Source organism: Pseudonaja textilis, chromosome 5 (assembly GCF_049901715.1).
Source record: "Pseudonaja textilis isolate UNSWEBS1 chromosome 5, rPseTex1.2, whole genome shotgun sequence".
In the NCBI taxonomy this organism is placed as follows: domain Eukaryota; kingdom Metazoa; phylum Chordata; class Lepidosauria; order Squamata; family Elapidae; genus Pseudonaja; species Pseudonaja textilis.
In genome coordinates this window covers 16,241,732-16,264,480 of record NC_141994.1, presented here as the reverse complement: position 1 = coordinate 16,264,480, position 22,749 = coordinate 16,241,732, and the positions used below count along the sequence as shown (strand labels likewise).

General features: G+C 40.3%; 1 protein-coding gene across 5 annotated transcripts in view; it reads left to right on the top strand.

Moving 5' to 3' along the window:
- The window catches only part of SCUBE1 (signal peptide, CUB domain and EGF like domain containing 1), a 200,665-nt gene that overhangs the window by 133,863 nt on the left and 44,053 nt on the right, over positions 1-22,749 (top strand). For all 5 annotated transcript variants that reach the window (XR_015743772.1, XR_015743771.1, XM_026702705.2 and 2 more), the window contains 3 exons: positions 9,906-10,028; positions 21,813-21,929; positions 22,540-22,662. Coding sequence is in view for 3 of the 5 variants with exons in the window: in XM_026702705.2 (XP_026558490.1) it covers positions 9,906-10,028; positions 21,813-21,929; positions 22,540-22,662 (363 nt within the window). In the remaining 2 variants the exon portion in view is untranslated. The remainder of the gene's footprint in view (positions 1-9,905; positions 10,029-21,812; positions 21,930-22,539; positions 22,663-22,749) is intronic.

Here is a 22,749-nt window from a genome sequence, read left to right as displayed (position 1 = left end):
GGAAGAGAAAGTGGAAAAAAGAAGCAAGAAGAAACAGCCTTGGATTATTAGGATTATTTGGTGATTTATGGTTTTTACATCTAGATGACTAAAATTAACTGGGTGGTTGTTTAAAAGTCTTTAAAATGGTATCACTCTTAGAAGAACTGAAAATGGAACTTAAAAAACGGAAAGAAGATGCACATGAAGGGAGAGATTCTTTTGGCTTCGTATTTCAATTCTTAGAAATGGAGATTTGGAACTATGAGAAACAACAAGAAACACTTGCAGAACAAGAAGATTGGGACAAAGAAGAAGCCATCTTTAATGATCAAATAATTTTAAGGGTGGGGGGAGAAAAGGGGGGAAAGAGAGTGAAAGGTTTAAGACCAGAAAAAACAACCAAAAAGAAGAAGAACAATTTGAAAGATAAATATCATATTAGAAAGCAACAGAAGAGGGAATTACAGATGAGAGAGTTAGAAGTAGAGAGACGAGGGGGTAAAAAGGTGAGGGGGAAGAAAAAAAGGAAAAAAAGGAAAAAAAAAGTTGTAAAAGACAGAAACAAGAAATAGAGAAATAGGGAAAAGATATAAGAATTGTAACCATAAGCTTGTTTAGTGATAATGGGTGAAAATTTAATTGTAAAAGGGATTCTGCAAAGGTACATAAGATAGCATTATTATATTACAAACAGAAATAAATTTAGAAAATATGACTAAAATGATGGATAAAATATTTACTGTAATGTAGTGGAATGTTTGTTAATAGATAAATGAATTAAAGTGAGTGAGAGAATTAAATGGAACATTTTAATTATTATTAATGATTTATAAATAAGTGAGAAATATGGGGGAGGGAGAATTAACTATGGAAAGTTTATAAGTGTTCCCAAGGAAATACGATATTTAATTGAAAAGAAAGATGTTAAGATTTTAATGAATATTAATGATAGAATTGAATTGGAATGGAATGTGTGTTTTATTTACATATATACATAAAATCTTTTCTTTTAAGAATATAGTGTGTATTTTAAGAATGTACCAAGCAGAATTTGATTGGAAGTTATGTATTATAATGAATGCTATAATTTTAAAGGTATACATTGAAGCTTAAATAAGAGTTTGAATGGATAAAATTAAAAGATATAAAGGTGTCATTCTCCAATTGGTAACTACAGGGAAAAACTTGTTTAATGAGAAAAGGTAATATGAAATTGAAACAGGACAGACAAAAGTATAAATATAATGATTTGAATTGAGATGAGATAATTAAAATAAAGTTGAGAAAATTAAAAGTGGGGGAAAACTATGTAGAAAATATAAAACAGTAATAAGATATGGAATAGAATATAAAAATGAACATGAAATTGAGTTTTGTGTCTGTATGAAGAAATGATAACCTGGGACCATGCTATTTGCAAAAGAAATATGTTTTATTTGTATTTTGTTTTTGTGAAAACCCAAATAAATTTTTTAAAAAATAAATAAATCCTTTTTTAGTGAGCACCTAGAAGCCAAGAGGAACATATGTGCCAAATTTCAAGTTTGTAGGCTTTACAGTTCTGGAGGTTTTGTGATGACACATCAGTGGTATTTCGCTTTTATATATATATATATATATATATATATATATATATATATATATATATATATATATATATATATATTTGTGTGTGTGTGTGTGTGTGTGTGTGTGTGTGTGTAAATAAATAAATAAATAAATAAATAAATAGTAGGTGTTGTAGAGCGGCGGAGGAACGAGGCTGAGCCAGAGCGAACGTTTAAAGGCTTTATTGCAAGAATAAAGGGTTGCGCGTCTGCCTTCTAACTTGGCAGATTAGCTGGCGGCAACGGGGCTGACACTGCTCGACAGCTGCCTTTATGGCCGGCTGTCAAACGGTGTCAGCCAATGGGAGCGGCTAGATGCTCCTGCTCAAACAGCGGACCTGGTTGGGAACTCCAACCAGTCCCAAAGACATAACACTCCTTACCCCCAGCCGGGAGCATGCATAGTCCTTCAGGTAGGTTGGTTGTCTGCGCTGGCGGCAGGATCGACGTAGTCCGGGCAAGCTGCTGGCTGGAGTCAAGTCCTCGCCCTCAGGAAGCATCTCGGTGGTTGTTGAGGAGCGGGCTCGGTCGGGTGGGGCGCTCTGCGAATTAGGTAAACCCCCCTGTTCGGTAGACTGGGTCGGTAGACTGGGTCCTCCAGCGAACTCTCTTGGTCGATGGGGTAGATCGGGTCCCGCAGGGAGCTCTCGGTGCTAGGAGATTGGGCTGGGTTGGCATCAGCTGTGCTTCTCCATCGCCTTCTGAGCTGGTCCACGTGTCTACGCCACAGGCGTCCATCTTCCAGGAGGACTCTGTAGGATCTAGGACCTGTGACTGACACCACTTGACCAGGTACCCACAGAGGGTCCCCTGCATAATTTCTGGCGTACACCAGGTCATGCAGGGCAAAGTCCCTGACCAAACTGTCAGATCCTATAGGAGTGTCAGGGCAGTAGTGGGGTGCAACCTGTCCAGGGTGGTCCTAAGGCGTCTCCCCATCAAGAGCTCTGCTGGGGATTTATTTGTAGTGGTGCAAGGCGTTGTATGCTGGCTCAGGAGGTAACGGGACAGTTTGGAGTGCCAGTTTTCCTGGCCAAACCTGGCAAGTGCCTCTTTTGCTGACCTGACTGCCCTCTCAGCCATCCCGTTGCTAGCTGGGTGAAAAGGGGCTGTAAGGATGTGTCTGATGCCCAAGTTGGCAACGTACATACTAAACTCGCAAGACGTAAACTGGGGCCCATTGTCAGACACCAGTGTATCAGGGAGCCCATGGGTGACGAAGAAACGGGTCAGAGCCTTAACAATTGCTTGAGTGGATGTTGAAGGTAGTAGGGCCAAGTCTATCCATTTGGAATAAGAGTCTACTACAACCAAGAAGGTCCTTCCATGTACTGGTCCAGCCAGGTCGATGTGCAGGCGAGACCAAGGACCCCTAGCACTTTCCCACTTGGTAGGCGTGGCTGCTGGTGGGGCAGCCCTGGTTTCTTGGCAAGGTTGGCATGAGCTTGCCCAGTTGGAGATTTGGGCATCCATGCCGGGCCACCACACGTAGCTGCGGGCCAGAGCCTTCATCCTTACGATGCCGGGTGGCCCTCGTGAAGTACCTTTAGGATGGGTACCCGAAGGGTGGCTGGGATGACTACTCTTGTTCCCCACAACAGACATCCTTGTAGCTTCGACAATTCCTGCTTACGGGTTTTGAAAGGAGCAAAGTCAGAAGTGTATTGTGTTTCAGGCCACCCCTTCCCACCCAGTCCATGACTTGGGCAATTATTCTGTCTTTTTTTGAGTGCGAGCAATGTCCTCGGCTGTAACCGGCAAATTCAGTTCATTAACTTCAAAGATGGCATGAACGGGTGCTGGGTCTTCGACTGGGACTGGCAGGGGGCAGCGACTAAGGGCATCAGAGTGACCCAAGTTTTTCCAGGCGATGCACCAACTTGAATGAGTAAGCGGCCAGGAACAAAGTCCACCTGGTCATTCTAGGTGATAGTACCTGTGGGGTTTGCTTATCCCCTGATAAAAGCCCCAGGAGTGGTTTATGGTCAGTTATAAGTTCAAAATGGTGCCCAAACAAAAATTCATGAAACTTTTTACTGCAGCTACTGCAGCCAAGGCCTCCTTATCTATTTGGCTGTAGTTCCTTTCTGCAGTAGAGAAGGTCCTAGAGAAGAAGGCAATTGGTGCCTCAGAACCGTTGGGAAGCCTGTGGCTCAGAACAGCTCCAATGCCAAAGGGGATGCATCAGCAGCTAGGACCAGGGGAGTCGTTGATTATATTGGATTAAAACTGCATCAGATGTGAGTAAGGATTTGACTGACTTGAAAGCATGGGCTTCTTTGGGTCCCCAATGCCAGGGGATTCTTTGTCTAACAGTCTGTGTAAGGGTTCAGCAATAGATGCTTTGTGCGGAACAAATGAAGCGTAAAAGTTTAGTAGCCCTAGAAAGGCTTGGAGCTCCGTCTTGTTAGTTGGAGTGGGTGCCTCATGGATAGCCTTTACTTTGGATTTGACTGGGTGAATGCCAGAGGCATCTATCCTATACCCCAGAAAGTCCACTTGCCTAGTGGCGATGGCGCACTTCTCCCTTTTAAGTTTGAGGCCATGCTGCCTAAACTTCTCTAGGACTGCTCTGACCCTTTGTATGAGCTGAGGTCTGTCAACTGCTGAGACTAAAATGTCATCGAAATAAGGGACAACCCGGGAGACCTTGGAGAATCCTTTCCATGAGGGATTGGAATATACCGAGGCCACACTTACACCGAATTGGAGCGTTTACACCTGAACGCCCTCTATGTGTGACTATGGTTTGTAATTCAGCTGTCTGATCATCAACAGGGAACTGTTGGTATGCCTGGGACATATCTAATTTGGCAAAGATGGTGCCGGGCTCGAAGGTGTGTAACAGGTGTTGAATAACAGGGACAGGGTAGGCGCTGACCTGCAGATAACGGTTGAGGTGGTTTTATAGTCTGCGCAGATTCTTATGCTGCCATCTTTCTTGAGTGGGGTGACTTGGGGGTCTCCCATTTGGCAAAGTCAGTTGGCTCTAACACCCCTTGCTTCAGTAACTTATCTAATTCTAAATCTAACTTAGGACGGATGGCAAAGGCACTCTGCGTGGCTTAAGGCGAAGGGGAATTGCCTGGGGGTCCACAGTGAAGGAGATGGGGGTGCCAGAATAGCAGCCCAGCTCGCTGCTAAAAACATCAGAGTAGTCTGAGAATAGGCGTCGTCAGAGGTTGAGACAGCATGGATCCCGTTACACTAAGGCCAAGAGAAGGGAACCAATCTAGTCCAAACAGACTGGGGAGGGCACCATTAACAACCACCAAGGGCAAATGGCCTTTAAAACCTTGGAACTGTACTAAAAACTTGCCTTTCCGAGGACAGGGATGTTCTTGCCTTGTAGTCCCGCAGTGTCAGGTGGCATTTCTGCAGCTTCTTCTTTGAGAATCTGGGATGAATCTTCTTTAGGGTTTCCCAGGAGATGATCGAAAGTGCGGATCCGTGTCTACCTCCATTCTGCAAGGCTTACCTTCTAAAGAAACAAAAATACTGATTTTATTAGGAGTCTTGGAAGTATGGTTCGCGTGGTAGCAAGTATAGCAGTCCTCCACCTGCCTTTGGAAATTAGCAGGTGGTGGAGGTCTCTGAGGAGGTTTCGCCCTGCTTGGCAGACTCTGGCTAGGTGGCCTTTCTTCTGACAATTTAGACAGATGGCATTCCTAAACCTGCAGGATGCCCTAGAGTGGGAACCCCATGCAAGCTAGGCAAATGGGAGGTTGCTTGGGGGTGAAACTGTTTCTCTGCCCGCTCCTTCCTGTGAGGGCTTTTGTTGCCTAAGGCGGTTAATGTCTGTTGAGTCTATGGGGTCTTCTTCAAGGAAACTTCCTCTGAATGAATAGTGGAGCTGCTGGGTTTTAAAGGAGTTCCTTGAATCTCAGCTGCTGATTGGGCAGAGAGTTCAGCAGCTTGGGCTTCTTCTACGGCTAAAGCTAGGGTTAAATCCTTTTTGGCTAGCAAGCGCCTTTGAAGCCTAAGGTCTCTAACCCCACAGACGATTTGGTCTAATAACATGTCCTCTAGGTAGTCTCTAAAACCACACTGTAAGGCAGCTGTCCTCAGAGCTGCCATATACTCATTAATTGACTCCCCCTCAGCCTGCCTTCTAGTTCTGAAGGCATATCTCCTGGCTATCTGGGATGGTTTAGGTGAGTAGTGGTTGGAGAGGATTTCTTGGAGTTCATCCCAGGGTACGCTCCTGATAGCGCGAGGGGCAACTAGTGCTGTAGCGGTGTCAAAAACCGCAGCCCCACAGTAGCTGAGGAAGAAGGATTTTTTTTGTGTGTTCAGCAGCATCAGTTAGACCAATAGCGTCGAGGAAGTAGCTGAAACGGTTTTTATATGAATACCACGTCTCCTCGGTAGGCTTGAAGGGTGGAAATGTCGGATTGGCATTCATTTTTTTGAGGCGGCAGTGCCTGTCACCGTAGTCATTGTGATTCAAAAATTGCGCTCTTAGAAAGCGTTTGCGGCTGCGCCTATCAGGCGGTGTCTGTCTCCCGGCTGAGGGCTTTTTGAGTTCGCGCTCTTTGTGAGCGCCGGCGGCTGCGGCTTCAGCGCCCGTGGCTTCGCTCTTAGTGGCTACCGCTCAGTGTCTGTCTCCCGGCTGAGGGCTTTTGAGTTTCGTGCTCTTTGTGAGCGCCGGCGGCTGCGGCTTCAGCGCCCGTGGCTTCGCTCTTAGTGGCTACAGCTCTTCTGAATCGCACGTCTGGCAGCCTCCGATCGCATCCCGCCTCGTCGCCAGTGTTGTAGAGCGGCGGAGGAGCGAGGCTGAGCCAGAGCGAACGTTTAAAGGCTTTATTGCAAGAATAAAGGGTTGCCGCGTCTGCCTTCTAACTTGGCAGATTAGCTGGCGCAACGGGCTGACACTGCTCGACAGCCGCCTTTTATGGCCGGCTGTCAAAGCGGTGTCAGCCAATGGGAGCGGCTGGTGCTCCCGCTCAAACAGCGGACCTGGTTGGGAACTCCAACCGGTCCCAAAGATATAACAGTAGGTATCATATATATATATATAAGATACCAGGCTGTGTAAAAACAAATGAGGTTCATTCTTTTCAGAAATAAGAATCATTTGGTATTTTCATATGTTATCTATAAGAGCCAGTTTGGTCTTTATGGTTAAAGCGCCAGGCTAGAAATCAGAGAGACTGTGAGTTCAAGTCCTGCTTTATCCATGCCAGCCAACTGGGTGACTTTGGGCCAGTCACACACTCTCTCTCTCTCAGGCCAGTCCACCCACAGGGTTGCTGTGGGGAGAACAGGAGAAGGAAAGTGTAATGGATATGTTTGCCACCTTGAGTTATTTGTAAAAGTAATAAAGGCGGGATACAAATCAATAAAATAAAATGAATAAATTTGTGGAAAGAAAAATAAAAGAGGCCATTGACTTGTTAAGGGGTGATCCCTTTGAAACTAAGAGTTATTTATGTTGCTTGCAATGTTTTTCCAGAGCTGACAAATCAGACAGTCACATTCTGATCTATACTGACTAAAGTCTGGGATAATATAGCGAGGAATACTGACTTAAATAATATACATCTGAGATCATCAGTGCTCCTAGCAGAAAGGCAGTGTGGTGTTTTCGGGCAGAGAAATTTGGAGTTTAGACACTATAATTGTTCTGGATGCAGTGTTTCATATAAGATCAATGCAGTGCATGATTGCAGCTTTTTCAGTAGCTTCAAATTAGGGGTTCATCAGTTCTGTAATTTAAACCAAAAAATAAGTTGGTCCCTTTTCAATCTTATGCTAATTCTTTTGAGTTCCTGCTTAATAACATCAACAGTCAAAGAGTGTTGATGTTATTCCATTTCTACTCTTAGTTCATATAATCAGTCAGTTGTAGATACACTACTTGTATACTCAGTCAAGGTAGGAAATATACATTATCGTTATTCTTTAACCAAATTATTCTCCCCTCCATTGTCAATTAAAATTATATATTTTCTTAGGACAAGATACTGCAGTCCTGGCAAACTGTTAATACAACAAGTTATAATTTATAAAGATCCTTAATAAGTTTTTTGCTCTCCTGGAATCAGGAGAAATCCTTATGCTTATCTTCTTATGGTTCCATGAAATTATTAAGCTCTTATTATACCGGTAATCCTTGGCTTACAACAGTTCATTTAGTGACTGTTCAAAGTTACAATGGCTCTGAAAAAAAGTGACTTATGACCATTTTTCACACTTACAACCATTGCAGCATCCCCATAGTCATATGACCAAAATTCAGACACTTGACTCATAATCATGAGAGTTGCAGTGCTCAGGGTCATGTGATCACATTATGATCACTTCCTTGCAAGCAAAGTCACTGGGGAAGCCAGATTCACTTAACAACCATGATACTAACTTCACAACTGCAATGAAACACTTAAGAACTGTGGCAAGCAAGATTGTAAAATGGTGCAGGTTCACTTAACAAATGTTTCACTTAGCAACAGAAATGTTGGGCTCAGTTGTGGCCATAAGCTGAGGACTACCTATTTTAAAGCATTGTTAGGAATAACATAGGTTACCTAACGTAGTTTGGGTAAAATAATATATATAAACTATGATAGTAAGTTTAAGTGTGTGTCACTTTAAACTGCAAAGCATGTAATTTTGGGTGTGGTGTGAACCACCATAAGAGGGAGCAAGAGAACCTGATTGATTGCTGACGATTCCTGATGATTGCCTGGTTTGATGAATTGATGGTTTGTTAACTGCGTGTTTTCCCTACTGCTGAGTTGCTGAACGCTGAAGGAAGAAAGGAGGTGTGACTTCTTCATATCTCTACTGCGAGGAGATATATTCCTGGACTGATATTTGTAAGTTTACTGACCTCTCTTTTTCAACACTGGAATTTGCAACTGAATAATCCCCGGACGGACTGAACTAGTGAATGATATATGGACTGTTTGACTATGCTATAACGCTTACTGGAATAAACTATTTAACTAGCATGGTGTATCTGTTTTACTGAGTGTAAGCTACAAAAACGTCTATATCACATATTTTGCCTGCCTGCCTGACAGCTGTGCAGATTCTGCTAGGGTGTATCCCTAACAAGCATCATACGAAACCATATGCAATGTATGAAAGGCACATTCATCTTCAAGTAGATAACATTCTGACACTTGGTCATAACTGGGAACTTCTTATGGATTTTTGATGTAAAAATTAAAAAAATGAGCTTGTGATTTGTGGCTGTGATGATTAGACAGGGTGGATTATCGAAAGAAGAGTATTATGATGTAACTTGAAAGAGAGGTTAAAATATAATTGTCTTTATAAACTGCTGTGAAGAATATCAAAAGCCACATCTTTGTATCTTACTTCTTTCTTTTCTCGTTATTTTTTCTATTCTTGTATTTTTTTGCTTTCTCTCCGCTTTCTTTCTTTGCCTTTCTCTTGTTTTTATCTGTCTTTGATTATCTGTTATCTGTTAAGCACCAGTCAAGCACAAGGTCAGCAAAGGGAATGTTGCCAACACAAAGTCTGCTTCTAAAACAACCTGAGAACTTTTAATCGGACATTGACTGATAACAGGGGGATGGATGGCCAGGAAAAGTGAACTGCATCGTTTTTTTGTGCCAAGCCAAAAGATCGCGCCTGCTCTAATCTGTAACCATTTATTTCTCAATAAAATATAATATTGGAAAAAGAAATGAATCAGGAGTCTTTCCTCGCTAATTAAATTAAGTGGGATGGGTGACAGAAGGCCAAGAAGTTTGGGCATGACCAAAACCAGTGCAAAGGTTAAAGAGAAGGGATAAGCAAGAAAAGGTGCATAGTTTGGACAGAACAGTTTTGGCAGACATGAAAGAATCAAGGTGAAATCATAGAAAAGGTGAGATAAAAAAGTTTCCAAGTAGCTAGGGAAGATTTTGTAGAATGCATTCTACACTAAAGGGGCAGAAACATGGGAGATATTAATCGAACTTTCAAATATATATTAACTGAAGATTTTTGACTGTGTAATACACACGAACACCCTTTATAGGCTGAAGCAATCTTTGCACAAGTGGAATGTGATGGCGCAACTGCAGTTTATTTGTTCTTCATTTGCTTTCCTCAATATATTTTCCATCTTAGTTGCATCATTGGGGAGAAGGTTTCGGTTGAACTGTTCTTTTATTTGCCCAAATCTTCTGGTCTGTTAAAATGTGTTTTTTTTTTTCTTCCACTATGGGCAGATACGGGAATCTTCACTCAAATAAAATTTTCCACCAAATTTAGGATGATATATAATATTTGTAGGTAATTTCTCTTAGAAGTACGAGACTGATATCTTATTCTGGTTTCTTCACCTGCTGTTTCTGACAGATATAGATGAATGTCTGGTGAACAATGGCGGCTGTGATCACTTCTGCAGAAACACAGTGGGAAGCTTTGAATGCAGTTGCCAAAAGGGCTACAAATTACTAACAGATGAACGAACCTGCCAAGGTAATTGCTTAAATTAAATCTTAATTCCTTTCTTCTTACATAGTGAGGGCAATGAGTGCCCATCAAAATGCTCCTGGTTTTTTTTTTCTTTTCCTAAGGAGACCTTGAAGACTGGACACAGAGGAAAAAGAAAATGGAAGGACTTTTTTTTTAGAAATCATAGACAAGGATAAATTTTACTTGTCCCAAAGGTGCTTTTTCAAAAGGCAATTGGACTTTCTCGGGTTTTTTTTTAAAGACATTTCACTTCTCATCCAAGAAGCTTCATCAGCTCTGACTAGATGCAGGGGAATGGAAGGATTTATACTGCTTGCAGACAGCTGGTCATTTGCATCCTCTTAGAGAGTTGCTGAGGCCGCCTGGAGGTTTATCTGTATCATCAGGTTCACCTGAGTAGTGCAAGTGGTTGGAGCCTTTTTGACAGCACAGATAAAGTTGGGTTGACTGATTTTGTCAACCCAACTTATACATATCCACTCCTGTATACTACTAGGGTTCACATATCTACCAGCTACTGTTCTGAAAATTAAACCAGGACTGAACCAGTAGTGGGATTCAAAAATTTTTACTACTGGTTCTGTGGGCGTGGCTTGGTGGGCATGGCAGGGGAAGGATACTGTAAAATCTCCAGTCAGAGGTGGTATTTGCCAGTTCTCCAAACTACTCAAAATTTCTGCTACCGGTTCTCCGGAACTGGTCAGAACCTGTTGAATACCACCTCTGGACTGAACTATTGGTATCACCAATTACCAATAGCCCACACATTGAGGGATCAGTCAAGAAATGAAAATACTATAGAGAGGAGGTGACACTGGCAACTGAAAGCCTTTTCCTTTCATCAAGTGAATAATATTTATGTGTACAGAGCTAAAGATTGTAGTTTTTGACTTTTTTAATAATCTTTAGATGTATACATTTAAAGATACCATGAGGAAGTTATGGATGCTAAATATATGTGATAGAAGAGAAAATGACAAGAATCAATAGACCTAAGACGCTGGGTCTGAAACTTAGCTCCTATTTTAAAACACAGAGAAGCCTATGAGATGACCAAGGATTTTATTTGTCTGATTTGTTTGAAATATCTCTTCATGCAGAAAATATTTCTTTCCTTCTCCAAAAAGGCTTTCATGCCTAAAATAGGAAAGTGTCATGAAGGTTTTATCATGTTCACTGTATCTAAGATCAGGCAGTTGTTCAAGCAGTCAGATCATCCTGCTAAGACTCCAGAAGGGAGCAAAATGCATGGGAGAGGCCATCCTGATTTCATTCCCCTTCTTTGTAAGTCATGGAAGTGCCCTTATCTGGCCTTTAGACTTTGGCTAGGAAAAGGCCAAGAAACCTCTAGAAATCTCTGCATATTTGTCCTCATTACAATACGCTGTGATGATGAATGTTATTCTCGCTGTGGGATATATACTTAGCGTTGGCTGATCAAAACTGTACTGTTAGTACCTTACTAGCAGAAACAGGTGATTAATGGTCTTGTCATGATTTCCAGAAGGATAATTGGTGAACAAGGCAGGGAAGGAGGAAAGAAGGAAGGCTGATAGAGATCAAGCAATCAGTAAAGCATAAATCACCATATTTTCTTTCCTGGCAAAATGTGCTATTGTTTGTTTTCAGTAGAAGAAGCAAGAGTGGTTTGAGGTTACTCCTCAAGATTTAGTTTATAAGGGTTTTTTTTTACAAGGTTTTTATTTTTCAAACAGCTAGAGGGAAAACATTTTTCAGTGTTGCTGAAAGACTTGTGCCAAGTTCTTTTTGGCTTTTTAATCACCCCAATTAGAATTAGAAAGTTTTAATTAAACTTTCGGAAAATACAATGCATGTTGTTATTTCCTGTGAAGTGCTACTGTTCATTTTAATTATATTTGATGGAAAATACATTTCTTGAATTTATAACACTCTGTTCCCAGACTCAAAGCACATGGGGTATAGATCTGGTGTAGCTCTTCTGGGATTGGTCCTTAAATATAGAGGGCTATTTATTTAAAAGTATGCCACTTCTCAACATCACACTCTCCCAAGGTAACCTATAAAACAGAACTAACTTTGTGTCATGCCCCTGTCGGAGTCTGAATCTGAGGAGGAAGACGAACAGCTGACAGGAAGTGGGAGTGTGGCTCCATTGGCTGTGGAGGAAATTGGGGAAGGGCAAAGTCTGGCTGGGCAGAGCAGGTGAGAGGTAGAACAAGTGAGAGGTAGAACAAGTGAGAGAGAGTTCGGAGTAAGACCCAGGTCCACCCACCGCTTCATCCTAGGGCACACAGGGAGGAACGGAGAACGTGGGTTGTGTGGGTTATAGGGGAGGAAAGGGCCCTTATTCCCTTAATTAGCCACACCTGGGAAGAGAGTTTAAAAGAAATGCATGTTGAGCGTAGTGTCTGCTGGGAACAAATGTGAGTTTATCTTGTGTTGACTTTGGTTATCTGCGTTCCTGGCATCCTCCCAATTGTGTTGAATTACTATCGTTCCTTCACGTCTGGAATGCCTTCTCTTGCTCTGCCGGACTAACTACCTCATCTTGCCTTGATTGGACTTACAGTTACAGTTTTTGTTGACCACATTTTGGACTTGAATCTCTGCAGCCAAAGGCTGTTCCTGGGAGAGTTTTTCTCCAGCCAGGAGGTAACCAGGACATTGGGGGCAAAGTTGGCGCTAATAAAGGGACTCCTACTGATTTTCTGACTGTGTTGCCTTTGTGCCACACCCCAAATCATCACACTTTGTATATATTGGAAGACAAACTAATTTCATAGGCATAGCAGGATGATTTGTCTAAATCACTCCAATATTTTAGAAAGTATAATCCAACAGCAATAATTGCATTTTTTCATCCATCTGCTACTGATCTAGTCTGCCATGCTTATTATTCCTGGTCTTAAGTCTCGCAAATCTTCTGCTCCTCAAACCCTTTTGAAGAAATGAATATTTTGATACATCTGAATAATTTCTTTCTAACAATGAGAAGACTTTGGAATTATATTTCTTCCTTTCAAGGCTGATTGGATACTTAAGCTTTTTCTCCTACTGGTTAGCTCTATTCACAGATGACTGAAATGGATTTGATCTCCATGACAGCAAACGTAAGAAAAGATACCTTGATAGCTGGTTCTAGTCAACCATTTAACTAACAGTCTATTGCAGGGGTCTTCAAACTTGACAGCTTTAAGACTTGTGGACTTCAACTCCCAGAATTCCTCCTCCAGTCATGTTCGCTCAGGAATTCTGGGAGTTGAAGTCCACAAGTCTTGAGCTTGCCAAGTTTGAAGAGCTTTGGTCTAGTGGGTGATTCAGAGTGGTACAGACTAATTTAAGCCTAACAGCTTTTTTTCATCCTGACTTTTGAATGAGAGATGAGAAATAGTTAACAATTCAGCAGAGAGAAGACTCCACTTCTCACTAGAAAATATTTTAAATTTTATTTTTATTACAAGGCTGATGAATTATTCATCCTGGAACTTTCAATCAAAAATTATGATCTTCATTTCTTCTAGTCGTATGTGAAAATATTTTGAGATCATATGAGAAAATACATCTGTATGAGGATGTAGAACTTGGCAGAAAGAAGAATTACTGGACATACCTCTTTCACTTAGGTGGAAATGTGATGAAGACTATCAGATGGTTGTAGTCTTCTCAAACCAAGGAGCGGGGTATCCAATGTGTGGCACTCAAAAGATTGCACAGGATGTTTTTACAAAAATAGGGGAGAAGGTTTACATCCAAACACAAAAAGATGTTGAAAACTCATTTTATTTAAACTCATCCTCTTTTTTGAATAAAAATGTTAGTGGCTGGATTTGGAGTATCTCTACTATGTTCCAGACCACAGAAACTTCAGGTTCAAGATAAAGTTGGAAATGTTTCTAGCAACAGAAGATTGTGAATTCTAATATGTGAAAGAAGGATTCCAAAAGGATATAAGGCATTCTTCTCATCTTAGTTATCTTTAAGAATATACGACAACAATAACTTTTCATAACATAAGTGATTTGTATTAATTTTATAGTCATAAATCCACACAGCCATGAATTCAACTTCACATGAAGGAAGATCAAGGGAAGTACTAATACCACTCTATAAAGCCTTAGTAAGACCACACCTAGAGTACTGCATCCAGTTTTGGTCACCACATTATAAAAAAGATGTTGAGACTCTAGAAAAAGCACAGAGAAGAGCAACCAGGATGATTAGGGGACTGGAGGCTAAAACATACAACGAACGGTTGCAGGAACTGGGCTTGGCTAGTCTAGTGAAGAGAAGGACCAGGGGAGACATGATAGCGGTCTTCCAATATTTGAGGGGCTGCCACAGAGAGGAAGAAGGGGTCAAGCTATTTTCTAAAGTGCCTGTAGGCTAGACAAGGAATAATGGATGAAAATCGAACAAGGAGAGATTTAACCTGGAAATAAGGAGAAACTTTCTGACAGTGAGAACAATCAACCAATGGAACAGTTTGCACTTGGAAGTTGTGGGAGCGCCATCACTTGAGGCTTTCAAGAAGAGATTGGACTGCCATTTGTCAGAAATGGTGTAGGGTCTCCCGCTTGTGCAGTGGGATGGACTAGATGACCTACAAGGTCCCTTCCAACTCTGATTATCTGTTAAGATTGAGGCAGAAAATGGTGACGTGCGCAGTCGCCATGCTTCTCCCTGATTTCTCAGTATTTTGATTTTAAGTTATTCAAACAAGCCAATTCTGCTAGCAAGTTCTATCATTGCTGATAAAGAGAGCAGAGATAGTTTAGTCCTCATAAGAAAGATTTTCATTAGAAAGAAAGATGAGGCTGAAGATGAGTTGGCTTTGGCGGGGCGGGGGGGGGGCGGGTTCTTAAGAAATCATCAGAAACTGAGAAGAAAGAAGGAGAACTGGAATGTAATGGTTGCAACTAAAATGGACTTAAATTGCTTTGAGTGTTAAAGATCTTATGGTTTTAATTTAAAAAAGCAGAGTGGCCTGGAGGACTTGAGTTGGATTGAGGAGTGTTTATAATTATGAAGGGTTCTCTGTTATCTAGTTTGCGTTAAGGAAACATCTGCCGGAAAACAACTAAGCTCAGAGAGTACCAAGGACCTCTCATTTCAACCGTAAGCTACAAAATATTCTTCTCTATTGGTTTATAATTATACCTCTAGAAGCAAATAGATCAAAGATGCTAATGGACAGGTGTCATATTTCTCATAGCTCTCCCACCCATCAGGCAATGATTGTATGTTGTGCTTAATCCACTTCAATAGTTACCTTATTATTTTCACTACTAATTGATAAGCTAGAGAGACAGACTGATTTGGGGTCTTCCTCCTCTAGAAGTAATGCTTTGTGTATTGCAATACCTTGAATTGTTCATGAAGCTAGACTGAAACATCCCTTCCCATAATTTCTTGAATATTAAAATGCACCAAAAATGCATTGAAGGAAATATCGGTGTACAGTCAAATCAATTAGATAGATCCTCTTCAACAATGTGATAATTCTTTTTTGGAATAAATGATAATTATACTAAAAAGATACTTAACAATTTATTTGCTATTCTAACAGTGTTTTGCTGGAAGCTTTCTTACAAATAATTAATAAAAACAATAGCAAGCTTGTATTAAGAAAAATATAAAATTACTTTGGCAACAATCATTTAATTGCTGCCAGGCAATGGTAATGAAATTCATGCTGTAGTTACCTAATTTAATTATTTGTGTTGTTAAATCCTGCCAAGAATGTGTAAAGAGAGAATAATCACGAATGATTGAGGCAGTCTACAAATATAGGAAAATGATAAAACAAAGACAGAAGATTCACCTTTGTGATTTGGGAAACACAGAGAAATCCAGTTTCAGAAAGCTGCTGGCAAAATTCAAGTCTCATGGCCAAAAATGAGCTGTTTCAAGCCTTAAAGCCTTAAAGTTGCTACAAATTCACATACATCTCAGGTTCCAACACAAGGAGCAGATATTTCATGCAAAGAATGCAAGCAAACAGGGTGACTGGTTAAGCAAACAAGCAGAGTTCCAGAAGGCAAGCAAGGTGCAGAGCCAGATAATAGCAATACGACTAGAGAAATGTAAAATCGCTCATTCTTTTTTCATAATACAATTTGGGAATTTAATGTGCACTCTCTGCATGCGGCCGTTTAGCCGGTTGTGAGTACAAAATCTCAACCTAGCAGCAATATCATCTAGCCTTCTAAGAAACACATGGATGTTGAATGAATGAATGAATGAATGAATGAATGAATTCTTTATTGGCCAAGTGTGATTAGACACACAAGGAATTTGTCTTGGTGCATGTGCTCTCAGTGTACATAAAAAGAAAAGATACATTCATCAAAAATCATAAGGTACAACACTTAATAATAGTCATAGGGTACAAATAAGCAATCAAATCATACTAGGAAACAGTCAGTCTAGATTGTAAGGATACAACAGACAAAGTTACAGTCATACAGTCACAAATGGGAGGGGATGGGTGATAAGGAGTGATGAGAAGGTTAATAGTAATAGTAGTGCAGACTTTGTAAATAGTTGGACAGTGTTGAGGGAATTATTTGTTTAGCAGAGTGATGGCTTTCAGGGAAAAACTGTCCTTGTGTCTAGTTGTTCTGGTGTGCTAGGCTCTATAGCGTCGTTTTGAGGGAAGGAGTTGAAACAGTTTATGTCTGGGATGTGAGGGTTCTGTAAATATTTTCACAGCCCTCTTTTTGACTGATACAGTATACAGGTCCTCAATGGAAGGGAGGTTGGTAGTAATTGTTTTTTATTTATTTTTTGCAGTCCTAATAACCCTCTGAAGTCTGTGTCTGTCTTGTTGGGTTGCAGACCCAAACCAGACAGTTATAGAGGTGCAGATGATAGACTTGTTAAGTGGATTCCGCTTATTTCCTACCTAGCCTATACAAAGTGGGCATCCTATGCTGGAGACAAACCTCTCTAGCTAAGGAGATGCTTTTCCGGATGTTCCCAGATTGCATCCAGGAAACTTCATCAAGTTTAGGAGGGGGCTTGAAGGGAAGCCCTTTTAGGTAGCTTCCATAGTCAGTGGTGCTTAAATATTTATAAAATCTTTGGAATGTCCATTTTTATATAAATATGACCTATAACTTGGCTGTACTTCACACAAGACTTAAAACCAAGAGAAGGTAGTTCAACAAATCAGTCACAAACATTATACTTCCTCATTTTATTTACTCACAACTTGATATCTCTGATTCCTCTGATTATCTCTGATTATTTATTTATGTACGGGAAATAAGCTATAGTTTGAAGTATTTAAGGAACATGGCAATCTTGCATATTGAAACACTGGGCAAGGGAAAATTATTTGAGCAGACAGAACTCTGGAATCTCTAGTGAATGACGTCTCTCCCAGAATGACTACTACATGCTTTGTTGGTTTCTTTAAAGCATTTATATTTTGTCTTGCTAAGCATGTAAAACAGCTTAAAACTCTAATTAAATATATGAAGGGCATAGTGCAAGCAATTATTTCCCCAAACATGGGACAGAAGCATAATCCACAGCTTTTAAAATAGCAAGTAGCACCAAAGCATGTAATTGCAATAAATACCCCAATACTTGTCTGAATAAATGCAATGGAAATCTTGGATCCAATTGTGATAGTAAGTCGAGGATTATCTGTATACCTGCTTGTATCATTTTGTTCCCACACCTGAGAAAATGTTGAAGTCTCTCGAGAGGATGGGATTTGGGAACATTTTGGTGTGGGTAGTAGTGGCTTCAGGTCTTTAATAATGAAAAACTCCTTATCCGCTACTCTGTGTTGGCTCATTTATTTAAAACTAATGTTAAAACTATTAAAATAATTATTCAGAGATAAGAAGCTTGCACGAGCATTTCCCTGAAGTATTTACACATAAGACTGTTGCTTTCTAATGGGAAGACAAAACCAATTTCTCCTTAAAAACCAGCAAAAGCAAAGCAGTCATGTTAACAATAAGAATAAATTCAAATGGATGTTGAGATGCTATTTTGATACAGTTGAATCCGATTAACACAATAATGTGTTTTTGAATTTGTAAAAATTAGAATTTGTCTAAGTGCTTTAACAGAACCTGTCTTAAACAAAGGGTAGACTGGATGATTTCTGAGATTCCATGAGACCACAATTTACCTTCATGCAATAATACGTATCAGTGGTAGGATTCTACCAGTTTCCTTACTACTTTGCACATGCATGCACCTAACGCGCATGCAGCTTTCCAAACACCAGCTGAGGCTTCTGCCACACTGATCAGCTGAGAAAATAAAGAACAGAAAAGCACAGGAGTGGGTGGGAGAGCTGATCCTGCCCTTTTCTCTTCTTTCTCCTCTCAGCTGATCGTCGGAGCTTTTTTTTTTAAAAAAAAACAAAACACTACCGGTTCAGTGAAACCGGGGTGAACCAGTAGCATTTCACCACTGGTATGTATGTATGTACCAACCAGTATGTATATAAAAATATGGCCACCCATTTTAAGCAACTCTGGATGGCTTACAACAAATATTTGAACTTCTCCTCTTTTCAGTATAGCCATATACTTTCTATATTAGAAAAGACATGTTATTCAGTTTCATTTTGTTCCAAATAAGTGAAAAACTACAAGCAAAAGTACAACTGCCCAACATTAATCTAGGATTTGTGCATCCTCTCATCCTCCTTGAAACCTTTGCTTGACAATACTGAATAGGACTAAGAATTAGAGGATATACTGCAACTTTTTAAAGCCCAGTTCCTGCCTGAATCAAACAAATGGTTGAAAGCAGAGGTTGATTAAGAGAATGAATCCTGGATACATTCTAGAGTTCTTTCTTTATCTCGTAATACGTTTATTTTCTGTAGACTTAAGGTAGGGAAATAGCTTTCTCTTTTTCTATGCAAAGTGCTACAGACTGGGGAGTCTAGAGAGAAAATATTGCACAAAATGTGGAGGCTTAACCATAGCCTAGCAGCAGGTTTTACAAAAACTCAAAGAAAAGAGTTTATGAAGTTGTAGGCATCTAAGGTCTAAAAGAAAGGGAAAGAAAGGATCCTTTGGCATACATAAAATGGCTCAGATTGTTTTTAAGTTGTTTAAGTTCTTTAATATCCTCAGGATCAGTGATGATATTCAAAACTTTTTACTACCAGTTCTGTGGGTGTGGCTTTCTGGGTGTGGCATGGCTTGGTGTGTGTGGCAGGGGGAAGGATATACTGCAAAATCTTCATTTCCACCCCACTTCAGGGGAAGGAAACTGTAAAATCCCCATTCCCTTCCCACCCCACTAACCTGCTTTCCAGTTCTGTTCTCCTGTGCAGGGTAACAAAAGGAGACCAACCGATCAGCTGGGACTCGGGAGGCAGCGAATAGATGGGGACGGGGCCAACCAGAGGTGGTATTTACCGGTTCTCTGAACTACTCAAAATTTTTGCTACCGTTTCTCCGGAACCTGTCAGAACTGGCTGAATACCACCTCTGCTCGGGATCATAGGAATATAAGTACACAAGGGCATACTATGTGAACACCAAAACCAAAGGAACAAGAGAATTTTTTTGGGGGGGAGGAGAGGGGTATAATTTAAATCCCAAGATTCCTTTGCTTCAGACCCCCACTAATCCTGTTGTGGAGCGATGGTAAGGACGAGGCATGAGACCAGAGCGTACAAGTAACAGGCTTTATTGCTATGAATAAAGGGTTGTCGCATCTGCTAGCTAACTCGCAGACCAGCGGGCGACAACAGGCTGGCTCTGCTCGACAGCCGGCTTATATAGCCGGCTGTCAAACGGAGCCAACCAATGGGAGCTGCTGGTGCTCCCGCTCAAACAGCGGACCTGGTTGGGAACTCCAACCAGTTCCACAGACATAACAAATCCCTTCCTCCCATTGACTGCGTTGCGTAAATAGGACTGAGAGAGGGCTGACCTTCTTCAAGATCAGAAAAAAGTTCAAGGTAACCCCACAAAAATGAGCCTCTCTAGGAACTCCATTTGGCTTCCCATGGTCCAGGAGAGATATGGGAATTGGATGGAGTAGGAAGGGGTGAAGTTAAATCTTGCCAGTTCAGTCTCCAGTGGCTTTAATTTCATATAAGCCACCATAGAATTTGGAAAAGTATCATTAGGAAGAAAAAAAAACTCTCATCTGAATTAGGGATTCATATAGGCAGAGATTCCATACGTATATATTTACAGATGGCTTCTCAAAGGAACAGTTAATAATCAGTTCTTCTCATATGTTTTGGTCATTCTGTTGAGAAACAGAGATGAAGTTATTATTAGCATCAGGCTATCTTTGGGCATTCTGTTTAGAAATAGAGATTAAGTTATTATTAGCATCAGGCTATCTTTCAATGCACCTGATATTTGATACAGGTAGTTAGCCTGTTATACAAGTCTGGTTGTGGTGAAGCCCCACATGTGTAAAGCCAGAGTTGTCGTCTTCTTTTTTCCCCTTACTACATTTAGGGAAAGTCATCTAAAGATAAACACATTTAGCATAATGAGGAAAAAAGTGCCAATAAATCATTCCCCCCCCCTCCGCCATTTTCTTCAATCAGAGGGTCACAAAATGGAGGTTTGGAGGCTATGAGCCACCACCATTCTCAGGTTGCTTGTCCATGCCTTCATCTATTTTTGTAAAATTCCAATCAGAATCAAAGATTTCTTTTTCATATTATCAAATGGCACTTTCTTTGCTCAGAACATTTTCAATGCAAATTGAAAAGTATCTCCCAACGTAATACTGGAATCGTCCCCAAAGGGGAACTGGGCGTAATAATATATCCAAATTATCTTTTGCTTTAAGTATCTCAAGAATGGGAATGGATGTGAAACATTTTGAGTACTTCGAAAAAGAACATTATATACAACTATAAGCATCATGAATTTTTAAAAGTGTAATTATTAGTAAGGGCTATTTTCTTGCTAAACCGTCAAAAAACAAATTTAATGAAACTGAAATCCCAGACTGCATTAACCAGAAGTTAATTTCTGGTGTGATACAAGATAGAGATTCAGTGGTGACTCTCTGTGGTCAAAATGAACACTACAGCTGAATATGACATTTCAAACCCATTTTTTAAATAGCAGTTTGGTCCTCTTTCTTTTTACTCAGCAGCTGCCTTAAGTGAAATTTTAATGGAAATAATCTTTTGGAAAGAAAATACAGAAATGTATGCCATTGTTCGTGGACAATTTGTGTACATAGAAAATCAAAGCTTGTATGTTTTATTCATATCTTGGCAGCTGTTAACCATGATTTATGACAGGCTATTTCAGGGGTGTCAGACTCAAGGCCCGGGGCCAGATCCGGCCCACAGGATGCTTATGGGCCGGGACCATCAAGGAGTGGACTGCTGCCTTCCGGGATTGTGGGGGCTGGCAGCAGTGATGAGGAGGTTTCTGAGGAGCCTGTGCCAAGTGCGTGTGAGTGCAGGATGATTTGTAGAAGAGAACAGTTGGAGCAGCACAGGCAACTCAGGAGTAAGGATGCAATGTAACGGCCCCTCCCTCCAGGGAATATAAGCCTGGTTTCAAAAGGTTTTTGCCTCTACAGCAGGCAAAAACGCTCTAAGAACCCAGCATTGTGTGTAGAGACTCCGGCTTACCTGAAGAATTCTGTCAAGGCTTTTCTGGTTGGACTAATTGGCTGCAAGCCATCTTTTATCTACAAAGAAGTTTATTTGTAGATTAAAGCTGTGAAGGTTTGAGTTGCTGCGTTTGTTTGAGATTTTCTTGCTGGTAACAGAGTTGGGTCAGAACAATTTACAACTTCTTATACTACTTCCTCTCTCCCTTTTTTAAAATCAAGATATAGACGAATGTTCATTTGAAAGGACCTGTGACCATACCTGCATCAACTATCCTGGAAGTTTTGAATGCTTATGTCACAACGGTTATACGTTATATGGAATGACACATTGTGGAGGTTGGAAGTTTGACTCTCTTTTATTCTTTTTTGCATGAAATTCTTTGATAAAGCAATGTTGTCAAAATTGCATTAACCAGAGGGCAGATTTTCAAATAGGCAAAGCACCTTTAAAAAATGAAAAGACAAAAGAAAATCTAATTGCAAAAATGAGAGAATGTTATTCGTATTTGTAAATTTCTTAGCATTCGTTATTCTGCATTTTAATGTTTGATCAATTGTTCATAAAAGGAACATTTTCATGTAAATGGCTGTTAAAGTGGTCATGGCTGTGATTCAGATACAGACGTAAAAAGATGCTGTGAAGAGCAGAGTTAACTCCTTAAGCAGCTCTGATTGTGTGACTGCCACAATCCCAGGAAAAAATGCTTTTTGGTTACAGTGGGTAGAGTTCAGGGGTGGGATCTGACCAGTGTAACTACCAGTTGGGTGATTTATGTTTTGCTTTGGGTTGTGTTTTTTTTTTTTAGAAACAGTGAACATTGCTATAAAATATTGCATTTAATATTATTAAATATTAAAATGCAATGTAGTACTTCTTAACTATTGTTCATGCAAATAAAAACAAACTCTTACAAGACAATGCTATTTAATTTAAATATATCTTTAGATGTAGATGAATGTAGCATCAACAATGGAAGCTGTGATTATGGATGTCTTAATACTGTGGGAACTTATGAATGTTTATGTCCATCTGGAAAAAAATTACACTGGAATAAAAAAGATTGTGTTGGTAAGTAACACTTTGTAGTAGACATTTTCCATTCTTTCACCTTTTGTATTAATAGAAAGTTATAAACTGAATGTCTGAGTAAATAAA